Genomic DNA, 14,282 nt, shown 5'->3' with positions numbered 1-14,282 from the left:
TACTGGTTATAGTTTACAAAAACAACGCATGTGTTTTTTGTATTTTTCACAAGATAAGAGTAAACATAAACAATTTTTTTTTCTCATTTTTGTAGGGGCTAATCAGACTACATGTCTACACTTCAGGAACATTAAGATCAGTTAGAAACCTGAACAATTTCAGCAACCTTTAGTTGACTGTTTCTCATACATTCATTTCATCATCAGGGCAGTAAAGGAGACAACGGTGTGCCGGGTCAAGCAGGGCTACCTGGCCAACAGGTAACTTAATACATTAATAACTTCATAGCATGAAAGTAAAATAATATAAAGAAATAATTTACGTTTTCAACATATAACTGCTTTTTTATTAATAAAGGGCCAACCTGGACAGCCAGGAACCCCAGGAGAGACAGGATATCCAGGAATGCCTGGTGTAAAGGGATCTAAGGTATGAATAACTACACAGGACTTTCAATATATATATATATATATATATATATATATAATATATACTCTACTTCTCTACTTCTCTACTTCTCTACTTCTACTTACTACTCCTCTACTTCTTCGACCAACAGTAGTCCAATTTCCACTGGCGCCCTGTAGGTCAACGGTGGTGATGACGGTCGTTGTTAACCCGGGCCTCAGCCGATATGAAATTCAGAGTATTGACGATTCGCATGATTCAATTTGGCAAATTTTGGCATTTGCCCTTCCTGAACCAACCCTCTCTATTTATCCGGGCTTGGGACAGGCACAGAAGTCACTGGACCGTGACCCCATGGCTAGATTTCTTCATTACTAATCCTAAAGTATGATCAGATCACTGTCATTTTGTGCATTAGTGAGACGCCATACACCAAGTTTACGTCACATAGTAGTATATGGCATCAGAAAATTTTTTAAAGAGTAAATGATTTACTGGTGTAGAGTTTCATTCAGATACAAATGCTCATTTCACCTATTTAAGAAAAAAAAAAAAAATATATATATATATATATATATATATAAATGCACTGAAGCAATTTAATGCTATGATATTTTATTCACTACATGTTTTCATTAACTACAGAACATTTTGGCAGTAACCGCTTGATGATATAAACAAACAGATATAAATGAAGAACACATTTTAAACGGAGAAGATCGTCACAGATGCATGGCTTCTGCAAAATCAAGAGCAAATGTTTTTTAAAAAAATGGTTTTACTATATGGTTAGCTCACAAATAAAAGTCTTATGGACTCAAGCTTGTTTTAAAAGAACATTTTTAAAGATTTAAGTAAAACCAGACATAACAGTTTACTTACCCCTTCTTTGGCTAGTCAGCAATTTCTTAGCACAAATGCTAGCATATCAACTAACAACTAAATGCTTAACGGCACTGACTTCGTAAAAAAGTAAAAGTAAACTTGTTAGAATGAATTAATTGTTAGCATGGTTATAACTGTTGGGTACGAATCTATAGAAGAGACACTTTATTAGGTACACCTACTGTTTCGTCCTTTTTCTTTGGTGACCAGAGGGCATAGCAAAACGAATTATGATGAACCAGGTAAACTATGCGCTCGTGCTCGTTTTTAGGCAGAATTAGGCCTCACTTTGCGTGACGATCATAACATGCTAATGTACAAAACTTAAAAGCCTCATGGGACAACACGCAAAGTGCTATGCAACCTTCACGTGACCTCCAATACTCATGGTGTTTTACGCTACTTTTGAATGGCCAGCACAGTTTTTTTTATTTATGATTAAAACCATAATAATTCAAGAACAATTCAGGACCTTGGTTAAATGCCAATTCGGATGACCTGAGATTTTATATACTGCTAGTTAACGGGGATTCGTTTGACACAGAGATCTGGCAACCTCGCTCAAAGCACATACTGCCAGCACAGGATTTATGAAGGTTTCCTCTTATCTAGGGAGGAAATCCAGCACTCGTAAGGACAATTTTCCGTGTTATAGAAGCTGCAGTCCAAGAAAAATGAAATACAGTTGATTTTTTTCTTTTTTTGCACATCTTTTTTTAACACAAAGATAAGTCTGTACACATCAGTCATTTCATTAATAGTACGCTGTTTATGTAACAGCAGCCATTATATGCTTAATTCTGTTGTTCTTCCTTTACGTTACAGTGAAGCAAATCATAATCCACATTTGTTAAAGTTATGATATTTAATGGTCCCTAAAGGTCAGCTCATACCTAATGTACATAATGTTTATGCAACAAATCCACATTGATTACAAAACATTTAAGAACCACTTCATTTAGCAACACGTTGTCTTGCATTTGCTCAGTTATTTGACAGCTCATGACCATTTACAGCAGCTTTGCACTTCACCCCAGAGTCCATTTTGCAGGTGCAGGTGAGCTTCAGTAAATTTAGTAATTGAAACATGCAGCCAGCACATTTTACATCTGGACCTGACTGTACATCTTTCCCATGTCAAAACACTGTGTCTGTAAATTTCCCCTGCAGTAGATTCCAGTCTAGTCTTGGTCTTTAGTGTTAGCTACAATCCAAATAATTTTCTTGCCTGCTCCACCTTGCAGCTTAAATTTTAATGATGCTGGCATACTGAAAATTGTTACTGTGAAAGACGCCTATCAGGATCTCATAAATGTCATGCATAAATGTCAACTAAGTTGATGCTGCAAAGGTCTCATTCATTATCTATATATCTCTTCATGAGCACTGGGCCATTTTTAGAGTTAAGTTATAATCACATGGAAGTCAATATCAAATTTGCACACAAAATATGTCACCTTTAAGCCACCCTGGTTACTTCTGAACGTGAATTTCTATAGTGCACACGTTCCGTTTCTTAATTTAATGAGAGATGTACCATATTAAAAATATTATATCTCCGATGCAGATATGCTTCATTGATTGCAATGTTAGAATGTGATTATCTTGATCTTTATTCCCTAGCTCACGCTAGCCTTATCTTCTTATCATCTTTTGTCTTCTGCCAGGGGGAGATTGGAGACCCGGGTGAAAAAGGGGAACAGGTATGTGTACTAGTTCAAAGCTTTTTTATAAACTGTATATGTAATCACACATTTTCTGAAATGTTTTGTGTGTTTAAAAATTTTCAACCCTGCAATTCAAAATTATTTCAGCATGATTGATTCCCACTTTAGGAGTGCCATTGTGGAATAAAACATTTTCTGAATAAGTTCAATTAAAAGCTGAAAAAAAGTTTTCAGATCAGAAATCAGACTACCTTCAATATATAGACCAAATTCAGAGGTGAGACACAGGTTGAATGTGAGCTGTTGCCGTAGAAGAGGAGCACTTGCTCGGTTTAACCTCTAAACAGGGTGCTTCTTTACTGGAGAGCAAATCAAATTGAAGAAAACATTAGCTTTATTTTATGAAATCAAAACAGCAAATGAAAAGCATTATAAAATAGCTTACATTGCAATGTCACAATCCTGATTTAATATCCTGAGAACACAATAAGTTGTGCAAATTCTGAGCACGATTAAAAGAAATATTCATGCTACAAATGTGGTTCATGTGCTATTTTGTTATATATTGAATTCATTGTTTGAAATATGCTCCCGCTATATTGGTCGAAATATTCTTTCTGCACAATTCCACAGGGGCTGAAAGGCGACAAAGGAGATGCAGGAAATCCTGGTCAAAACGTAAGCTTGATATTTTACATCTATGTGTGTACTTAATGACTACTCATATATATGTGTCATGTTCTGCATTTATGTGCTTCAAGTCAGGTCAAGTAAAGTAAAGAAGCTTTTACTGTCATTTCAACCATATATACATGGTGCAGTACACAGTGAAATGAAACAATGTTCCTCCAGGGCCCTGGTTCTACATAAAACACAGAGCTGTATAAAACAACACAAAACTAAGGACTAAGCAGAGTTCTGTAGATGAGTAAAGTGCAAATGAAGATGCAGAGCTGTACAATTGTTTGTGTGTGTGTGTGTGTGTGTGTCAGTCCAACTTGGTTATAGCTACAGCTATAAAAAATACAATTCATATAATGAAACACGACCATCATTAGTGGCTTTACTGGAAGTCACTGATATCATTTAATCAACAAAAGTGACAGATGAAAGGCAAAAAAGACGATATGCCATGAGAAAACCTCAGTTGTGAATATACTCATTCTTTAATTACTGATAATATCACAATCAGGGTAATCCTAGGTTCCAGTAACAAGAAAATTACCAGTCTGGTAATTACTGGTAATTAGAGGGCTGTGTCCTGAGAAGAGTATGAAGAAGTTACAGCCCTTAGCCTTGGGTCTTTTTAATAAATGTAGCTAGTCTGATGCTGAATGTGAGAAATGTGTTAAAGCCTAATTGGTTTGATGTTAGTAAAGCAGGTGGGTTAGAGAAAACAGGTTTAATGTGTCAAATAATGACTTTAATAGCTCATTTGTAGCCAGGGTTACAGCAAACCGAACACTTCTAGGTTATATGACTCACACCTTTATTCTTGACCAGGGTTTAACTGGGCTGACAGGACAAAAAGGAGAGGTGAGTTCATTTTTGTATGTGCATTATAAAAAAAATTACTTTTAAACATAGAGGTCACCTTGAATATTATAAATTAAGTCCTATAAATTGCATGTTATATTTTTCAATTCACATATATAAAAAATCCAACCTAACTTTTTCTAGTTCTTATTTTTATGCCACTGTCCATCCAGGAAAAAGAAGAAAAGATCATAGCACATACTTATTTTAACATTTAACTGAATTTTTTTTCAACAGATACATCTTAGCTTACATTATTAGCACTAGCACCAGTTTAACATTTCATATCTGCATGCCTTCAACTATGCTGTTTCTTAAAAGAGACAAAAAAGGGACATGTATTTTGGTCCAGATATTCTATTACTTTGGTATAAAATATACAACATATATACCTTTATAGGTATGCATAAAATAAAAAGCTAAACATTTTAAGACAATCAAAGGTGTTTATATTATGTTAAAGACTTTTTGAAAAATTTCAGACTATTTTATTTTGCTGAGGCTGTGCTTGTGTGCATGTCAGAAAGGGACAACAGGAGAGCCTGGCCAGAGGGGACAAATAGGCCACCAAGGACAGCCAGGGTTGCCAGGACAGCCAGGTCCTCCTGGGTCCAGAGGACAGAGCGGCGACACTGGACAACCTGGACTACCAGGACCTGAAGGACGACCTGTAAGTATTATGTATATTTCTGAATTGCTCCAAGCAAACATTTTGTGTAAACATGAATATTACACATACTTTGGCAAAGAAAGTAAGCTCAGGTCCTGCAACTCGCAACAGTTCAGTTTAGTTTTAAGCAACATCTAATCACAGGTGCCCCATGATTGATCCAAATACATTGTACATTGACACTAGTCAAAACATACAATCAAAGCAGTCAGATTGTTCAAATAAAGTGTCAACCCCATCACATATTCCAGCCAACACTGCATTCATGAGGTAACTCAGCTGTTTTTCTTGATATTGTCTCAAAGCTTTACAAGCTCTGACAGCATGCTCTCACCTCAGTGTCAAGACAATGGAATTTGGAAGAGGCTTCCCTAGAGCCATCAGTTTCCTCACATATTTCTGGCAGGCATGAAGTCCCACAAAACAATGAGAATCAGCCACCACACAGCATGATTCCTTACTTAGAGTAGCAGACTCCCACAAGGGGAGAACTACCCTTCAAAACTTGGTTTATCACAGTCTGCAAGAGCCAAGGCTTCTTGCCATCTTTGAGGGGAAGGATGACCAGGCTGACTTCTTTGTTCCTTTAGAAAGAATGACCCAGAGGCAGCATTCAACTAGTGATTAGAGGGTGGACAGATTGCATGAGAGACGGCAAAATGGTCTGCTTTCCATTTTATTCGTTCCGCCCCAGAGCATATCAGAGAAGGTTATGACATCTTTTCAGGGCAGCTTTCATAGAGGCAAAGCCTGATGATTTACAGACTGCCTCAAACTGTGAGTTCTGCCAACAGAAGGAATCCTCAGCTGAGTTTGCAGTAGTCCTGTTGTCTGGTCACTCTGGTATACCCAAAAATAGATTTCTAGCTACAAGGCCGATTGACTTCTGACAAATTCTCACAAAGTCCCCACAACCAATAAATTGCATATGACCTGCATCTGTGAGGTCCCTTGTTGAAACGGGAACAAAAGTGCCTCTTTGTTTGTTTGGGCATTTCCTGTTGGCATACACCTACCTAAAGACTGAACCACAACACCCAGGGGTAGAACACCCAGAACCTTTCAATAACTGCAAACATTCTGATGAAGTAAATTCTGACCAAATGCAAACAGACAGATCACCATTATTATGCCTGAAGCCTATGGACATCAAGAGTCTTTCACATCTGCTTTTGATGGACTGACTAAGGAGTAAGAGGAGAAGATCCCACTTTTTCTTCTGCATTATTCATAAGTTTTTGGCAGCAGCAGCAACAGCAGCCTTCGGCAGATTCTATGTTACTCATTACATATACAGTGGAGTCAAAAAGTTTGAGAAAATCTACATTAATCCAATCTACATTAAAATAAAGTTTTACCATTTTGACCATAGTCAAGATTCTGCACAATTTCTGGATCATTAACATTATATAAACTTGATGATGATGACATTTGATGTGAAATCTAGAGGTGGTCTGAGAATGGATGACTTCATATGGGTTGAAGCATAAGCCATTCATGTGTCACCTCCTGATGGATGAGGTTCTATTTTTGGGACACTCCACTGTGGTGAAAGCATCAAGCCAAAGCCAAATCTTGTCCATGACATAAGAGATTGAAACAGTCCAAAAGGCTATTGGAAAGTCAAGGCTTCCTGAGACTTTGTAACTATTCTAGACCCTTTGCAAAGAGGATTTTTAGCACCTTAAATTAGCTCCAAAGAAAGTATGCAATAATTCCATTGAGACAAATCCTAAGAGATTGCATTAGATTAGATTAGATTAGATTAGATTAGATTAGATTAGATTAGATTAGATTAGATTAGATTAGATTAGATTAGATTAGATTAGATTAGATTAGATTAGATTAGATTACTGACAGCCGTGCTTTCAGGTGCATTAAATCTGCTGCTCTGGGTTACTTAATATGTAACCCTTAATATGTAACCCTTCCAGTACAGGCTTCTGGGAACTCTTATCACTCCTTGCACTGCACCATGCTCCCTCATGGCACCTAGGGGTGGAAGATGTCTGAACAGCTGAGTCACTGACTGCCTTCAAACAATGTGTAAAGACCTCTTCTGAAATAGTGCTGTAAAAAAAGTGCTGTATTTCCTCTCAATAGAGTTTTAGACTGATGGTCCTAGTGATTCAGTATTGATGTATTCATGATAAAGACTTCAAAGCACATTTGTAAGTCACTCTGGATAAGGAAGTCTACCAAATGCTGTAAATGTAAATATGTTAATGCTACCAGTTAATGATACTATATAATGAGATGAAACTTGCATGCAGGAGTTACATTTAAAAAGGAGTAGTTACATTTGAAAGGAAATTCAGGAATAATGTACTTGACTGATGCTGTTAGCTCTGAACACACCGTTACACCGTCTGAACACACCGTTAAATTATTCAGGATCCATAGATCAAAAATGTGGGTGAAAACCAGTGTCAATACTTGTAAGTTACTCTTTACAGCAGCATACGGAAGTTCAACAAACGTCTGCACAGGGTTCACATCAGATTACATGTTGCTCGGGAGGGATGCATACAAAACATTTGAGCGCTATCAGTTCACAGATGAGAAAGACACAGAGATCCTCTGCCATGACTGTCTGCCACCCTGCACAGGAAACAGAGTCTGCTTTGACTCTCACATCTGGGAGGAAATAGTACTCATACAATGATTCACACTTGCAGCAAGTCTAGATATAACGAACAAGGGATCCAGTCTACAAAGATATGTAAACAAAATCCATCAAAGGGCATTTACAGCCTCCGGCCATGGCTACATCTGGGTCCAAAGAGGAAGGAGGAAGGCCCCACCCTTGTGCAAGTCACACAAAGAGACCGGGTTGTGAACAGACTCTTCTGCTACATGGGTGACTTTTCATCCTGGACACTTAAGGATAGATGTTGTTTAATGCTGACATCAAGAGAAATAACCTTAAGACATCAATTCACCTGGCACCAATACTTTTGCTCACATCTTTTATATAATTGTGGGTATTGGAGGGGCTGTGGGAAGGGTGGAGTATAATGGAAATAGTAAAAGTTACACTCTTAGCCAATTAGAAGCTCCCAGCACTTATTTGGATGCTTATTTAGTAACTTCTGAGCCCTAGCATTGATCTCACTTGGATAGTACTGGAACTAGTCTGAACTCAATGACCTTTAAACAGTATAATAAAAGTGCACAAAATACTAGATGAAGATTGAATTTGCTTGTTGCAGTTGTTCTCATTTGTGCTCAGTTATCTTTTTTCCATAGGTAGAAATGAAAGCATTTACTTTGAATGGGTTGAGCAGGATAACTTCAAAATCCACAGAGTGGATTTAATTGTTTTTTAAGACCCACCTTGTTCTAAGAACAGGTATTCCTATATTCCATAGCCTCCTTTAAGTTCAAGCTCAATATCAAAATTATATATGTTTTGAATTTGAGTAAATATGGTCTCATCATCCAGTTCTGAAATGTAAATCATCTGTTTCTCAGAACATATACTTAATAAAATCAACATGAGACTCATGAGATTTGTGTGCTTGTGCCAAGATCATGAAAATAGAGGCTAACGCTATTATATGTGCAGTACAATTCATAACATTTGTGTAAAAAGAATATTAAAATGATTAGAATACATTTCCAGGAAATTCAAAAAATGATTACTTTTTAAAGTTTTTTAAGTCATAAACTATGTTCTTGCAGGGGAGAGAGTTGTCTGAGCAACGCATTCAGCAGATATGCAGAGAGGTCCTACGATGTGAGTATTCATGATAACACACACACACACACACACACGTTATCTTTAATTGCAAGTTAAAGATAGCAAGTTAACAAGTTAACACACAAGTGCATTGATGTATGTCCATGTGAACATGTTCATATGTTAGTTTTGTGACCATCTACATAGTTATAGAAGTGCAGTTATTAAAAGGGGTCTAAATACATTGACTGGATACACTATCAATAGGTGAGATTCTACAATATCTAGTCCAGTCAACTTCAACCAACTCTTTTGAAAACAGCATGCAGTGCAATGAAAGTGTCACAATAACATATGATCGATTTTATTCTGATATTTTACAGGTTGAAAAATTGGCCACAGAGATTTTGTTTCAGTATTTTGGCACAAATGCAGAGACTTAAACAGTCAATGGTTTAAATCATACCTGTACTTACAAAAAGGTTAGGTAAAGGCATGATTTTAAATTTGAGGTGTTAGGATTAATACTATGCTATTAATGACAAAGCTTTGTGTATAGAGTTACTGGTAGATATAAAACAGCATGCCCTGGGCATTATGGTTGGATTGTATAGAGTTAACTAAATATATTGCATTTTTTCACTTAGTGGTGCAGAAGTTTCTGGAGTCCAACAGGAGACCATACATTTTCTATGTACATGTGTGACACATTGACATGGGCAATCAAGATGACAAGCATTTGACAGTGAAGTGACAAAACACACAACTGGCTTGAATGCAGTTATAAATGGTTTGATCCTAAAAAATGGAAAAAGCACACACCTAAGTGACAACAGGATAAGTGTCATGAGCTAGTTATCACCTGCTAGTATGAACACCTCTAATGTTACTGCGAATTCTAGTTTCATTTGCCTTGCCTGATGGCAGACATAATTCTTTGATTTGCAGCAGAGATTCCCTCACTTCTTCTTAGTAGCCAGCAAAGTCAACAGAGAAGTTGTATACACTGCCACACAAGGCCGGGACCTCCTGGGCCAGCAGGGCCTACAGGTGCCCAGGGTACCAGAGGTTTTCCTGGAGCACCAGGATCACACGGATTGCAGGGACATCGAGGTTTACCTGGACGGCCTGGTATTCCTGGCATGAAAGGTAACAAGGCTTGGCCATAGAGGACAAAACACACATGAACTCACTGGATTAATCAGTGGATTATTTCCCCAGTGATGTTAGAGCATTAGTCATGTGAAGAGACATTGATGAAACATGTTTTAAATGCACAAGAGACTTTAACCTCAAGTGACTGGTTTTCATGAGGCTGAAAATCAAAATAATAACTAATTTCCTATTGTAAACTTTAAATTTTTCATTTGGCATCAATGTTGTTGTTTTTTTCTCCAGCAGTAGACTAGGTTCCAAATGTATGTTTTAAATAAGACATAGGCTTCAGTTCAGGAAAGTTTTCAGAACTAAATATAGTCAAAAATGTCCATATTTGACCATGTGAAGGGTTTTCCCAGGCCAACACTCAGTTTTCAGCTAGAAAGGAAGCTGGGGTAACATTGCAAGTTGAGACACTGTACAATGACCCTGGAACAGTTGAAGGTTAAGAATCTTGGTCAAGAGCCCAACAGTAGCTCTATGGTGGTCCTGGGAAAACTTCTGGACGCTAGCACCCAAGCTTATCTGTTATGAATACTCAGCTTTTAATGCACACTTTAAACAAGTTTATTCGTTTTTTACAGGCAATGTCTCTACCATTATGATAAGGAGTGGCAGTAGTCCAATTACTCTAATAATAATTATAATAATTCCTCGGATTTCCCCCAAAATAACTGTGAATGTATTCTGGAATAATGTCATTTTACATTACATGCAAAAAATATCAGGGGGAAAAGACCATTTTTTCAATATAGGCTGGTGCTTAACTTTTTTGGGGGGTATATGCGGGGATTTTACAGGTGATCCAGGAGAAAAAGGAGAAAAAGGAAATCAAGGAAGGTCAGGAATTGGAGACCCAGGTCAACCAGGACTTCCAGGTGAGGAAGATATTCTGCACAATTAATAAACCGATGACTATATTCTAGATACAAATTAAAAGAGCAATAAATTTTTTTTACTAAAATAATAGTTTAAATGTAGTTTATGTTTATTTGTTAAGTGTGTATGAATATTGCTTAAAGAATGAATTGGAATGAAATTAATGTAACAATTATTTATGACATGTGGAAACAGTACATGTACAATGGAGAAGACTGACTAAATAAATAAATAAATAAAAATACTTCAGTTTAGACCACCATTGTTTTTAATGTTCGATGTGTTATATTAACTGGAATTGAAAAAGATGTGCCCTAAATAGCATGACATAAATACATAAAAAACTGTTTGTATTTTCCTCTCTTTCAAGGTCCTATGGGTCCCACTGGTACCGGAAAACCTGGTCATCCTGGCACACCCGGCTTGCCTGGGCGGGATGGGGAGGTGGGAAAGAGGGGATATCCGGGAGAACCTGGGCAACCAGGTGTGTGTCATCCATCTATGTGTTATGGTGCAGTTTTAAGAAGGGACCCTTTTGTCAAGGGGCCAAACTATTGAAATAAAGCTGGATGAAACAGGCCAGTCAGGATTTGGTGCTCAGAGAATGAGAGAAAAGTTAACAGACAACCTTTACAAACTCAGGACGATCATATTTTGAAGGGTGTCTAAGGCATGGAGACCTTAAGTACCTCTAATAGTGTAAATAATGAAATGCAGCCCTGTGTGTATGGATCATGGCATGGTTTCTTAACACCACAAATTCACTTTCTCTCATAAACCTAAAGAATGCAATCAGACTTGCAAAGTTACTTTTATACAGGGTGAGTTACATCAAACAACAAATAGTAGCATCAAGTGTCTGTAGCGCTTCAATGGTTGCAGACTTTCAAGTGAACCCACAGCACTACTAATTTCCTGACTCTCTAGCACCCTCCAGTGTTTGTATGTAGCTATTCATCCATCCCGTAGGATTTACTTTTTTCCCATATTTAACATGTTCATGTTATCTGCTCAGTAGTTAGTCAGCATTCTGTACATTTCCAGCCTTTTCATGTCACTTTTTTTTTTTTGTTCCATAGCTTAAACTGAACCATAAGCCTGCATGCTGAAAATTGACTTTCTGCTAATCTGTTAAATGATGCATTATTTGTTCATGCTTCATTTTGCTTTCTGTCGGGGGAAAAAAATTATAGCCCCAAGACCCATGTCTATTATTATTATTATTATTATTATTATTATTATTATTATTATTATTATTATTGCGTATTACAATGTGAGCTTTGTATAAAGCAGCTGTTTTGCTGTGAGGCACCACAAACTTTTGTATTTTCTAAATGCCTTTTTAACAGATAAGACAGTTTCTAAATGACTGTTTTCATTGTTCTTTTGAAGAGTAAATTTTTAAAAAGGTTTTCGAAAATGTTTTCCGTGTTTTTTTTGTGTTTATGTGACTTCTAACTCACTGTTGATAATATGAATTAAAAACCATTTTTATTACATTCGCTGTCATTTATTTGGTAACTGCTATAGCTAATAAAAATGTATTATAATCCTATAATAGTATATTGTTATATATAAGACAACTTACAAACAATCGAAACAAACAAAAACAACCTACTTTACATTAGCCTACTTCTGTTGACTAGGTTAACTTGAAGTTGCTTGGACTTTAGAATGAATTATATTAATACTAATTTAGACCAATCAGTGGCTCCAGACATGCATTTCTAATTCCTTTTTACTTATTCAAGGAAGCTCAAATAAATGAGCCTGACTTCCAGAAGCATCCTTACAAGGAGCATCATGATTTGGTATCACTCTAATATCGAGAACAATTAGCATTATGTATTTTATTATTAAATTATTATTATTTGGATCTGATACAATCATCTTTGACCTACTACATCCCTCAGATTGTGGATCTGTTTCTGTTTTGAAACTTTTCAGATTTAGAATGAGAGTAATATCGATGCTTTTTGCTTAGTAAATCAGTTTCATTTGGTTTCACACTGCACATAATTACATGAAAAAAAATATACATTATATAAACAAATAGTGGGAAACACATTACATTTATGTAGTGCTGCAGCTCAGTCCTTTGGCTCATGAAGTCAGTTTAGCAGGTCATAATCTACCAGCAATAAAAAAAAATTCTCTATGCAACCTATAATACAGGGCATGTTTGGTTCAGTTTCTGCAGTACGGGCAATTCAAGGTCAAATAATTTTCGCTCCAATGAAACCATGCTAGAGTTGGAAACAGACCGAGACAACCTAGTTCAGACTGGTAATTTTGGTCCACACCCGAATTCAATTGTGAGCAGTCTTATTCAAGCTACACTTGTTGCCTAGCAAGAGTTGTGCTTTGGATGATAACTTGCCTGATCTTTGTTGTAATTCTCAAAGATTTATTGCCAAAACTTTTGATTGTGCTCATTGGTTCCTTATTGTGCCCTAACATTAAATGCCACTATTATTATTATTAGTAGTAGTAGTTGTAGATATATGATTATGGCTGAGAAGAAACTTCAATATCTTATAAGCAAAGAAAAAGTAACCTTTCTGTCCACTTTAAAAAGACCTACACCACACCAGTCGACAAACATTAGACTACTTCTTCATCACAGCAATTTTATCTATGGAAAATTGCTTTCTTATTTGGTTCACCAATGTTTATTTATGTCAAGAAAGTGTTTACGGCCATTGCCATGTGTACACCCTCTCACTATGTTTGGAAACCTTTTATGTTCAGGATTAAAAAGTCTTAAGCCATATTTACACGGTTCAACTTACCGAGGTTTTTGAACCGAAGAGAGTTTACACACGAAACTACCCGCCTGTCCACCAGAGGTCTCAATCTCCCACGCTTGAGTTAGTCTTTTTTATCCATCACAAGCACCTGTTGCTCATTTCCTCTCTGCCTCTTTAAACACCTGTCTCGAAAACTCTTTGGAAAGGCTTGTAATTTACTCAGTAAGCCCGAACCTTAATATTCTGCGTGTTTGTTTAAGCTTTGCTCTTTAACTACCTGGGCTGGTTCCTGTGTATATGTCTCTTTGAAATACCTCTTTGCCCTGAAAGATTTGTTTTTGGCAAAGGCTTTGGACGTAGCGTCTAACTGCAAAAGGCGGCAACTTCTGAGACAACAATTATCTTGACGACGTTTGAAGCCCTGAGCTCTGTTCTTACAGTGGAACAGGTGTGGTATCTCATTTTCAGTCCATGTGGTGGTTGGGGACCATGAGCACAAGTTGTTGCTTCTTGCTGAGCACCAGTAAGCAAATGGACATTACGGCCAAGTCTCATCACTGTCTGGGTTAAACTCTATGTCCTTGTGCTCAATGATTTTGTGCAATGGGGTGAGGAGGTAGTGATGCCTGTTTCCTTAAACCCAATG

At 37.0% G+C, this 14,282-nt stretch overlaps 1 protein-coding gene across 4 annotated transcripts in view; it reads left to right on the top strand.

Annotated features, from left to right (window-relative positions):
- The window catches only part of col21a1 (collagen, type XXI, alpha 1), a 43,088-nt gene extending 30,703 nt beyond the window's left edge, over positions 1-12,385 (top strand). For 3 of the 4 annotated variants that reach the window (XM_058383154.1, XM_058383172.1, XM_058383163.1), the window contains 10 exons: positions 208-261; positions 359-430; positions 2,962-2,997; positions 3,595-3,639; positions 4,465-4,497; positions 5,021-5,167; positions 8,852-8,906; positions 9,798-9,998; positions 10,808-10,885; positions 11,257-12,385. In XM_058383154.1, coding sequence (XP_058239137.1) covers positions 208-261; positions 359-430; positions 2,962-2,997; positions 3,595-3,639; positions 4,465-4,497; positions 5,021-5,167; positions 8,852-8,906; positions 9,798-9,998; positions 10,808-10,885; positions 11,257-11,444 — 909 coding nt within the window. In that variant the 3' untranslated portion in view covers positions 11,445-12,385. Of the gene's footprint in view, positions 1-207; positions 262-358; positions 431-2,961; positions 2,998-3,594; positions 3,640-4,464; positions 4,498-5,020; positions 5,168-8,851; positions 8,907-9,496; positions 9,999-10,807; positions 10,886-11,256 lie in introns of those variants that run through there. The other variant, XM_058383179.1, reaches the window with a different exon arrangement.
- Positions 12,386-14,282: the final 1,897 nt, after the last annotated feature.

The sequence above is a fragment of the Hemibagrus wyckioides genome, linkage group LG03 (assembly GCF_019097595.1).
Source record: "Hemibagrus wyckioides isolate EC202008001 linkage group LG03, SWU_Hwy_1.0, whole genome shotgun sequence".
Classification (NCBI taxonomy): Eukaryota; Metazoa; Chordata; class Actinopteri; order Siluriformes; family Bagridae; genus Hemibagrus; species Hemibagrus wyckioides.
The sequence above is the reverse complement of the archived record's forward strand: the minus strand, read 5'-3'. Positions and strand labels throughout refer to the sequence as shown.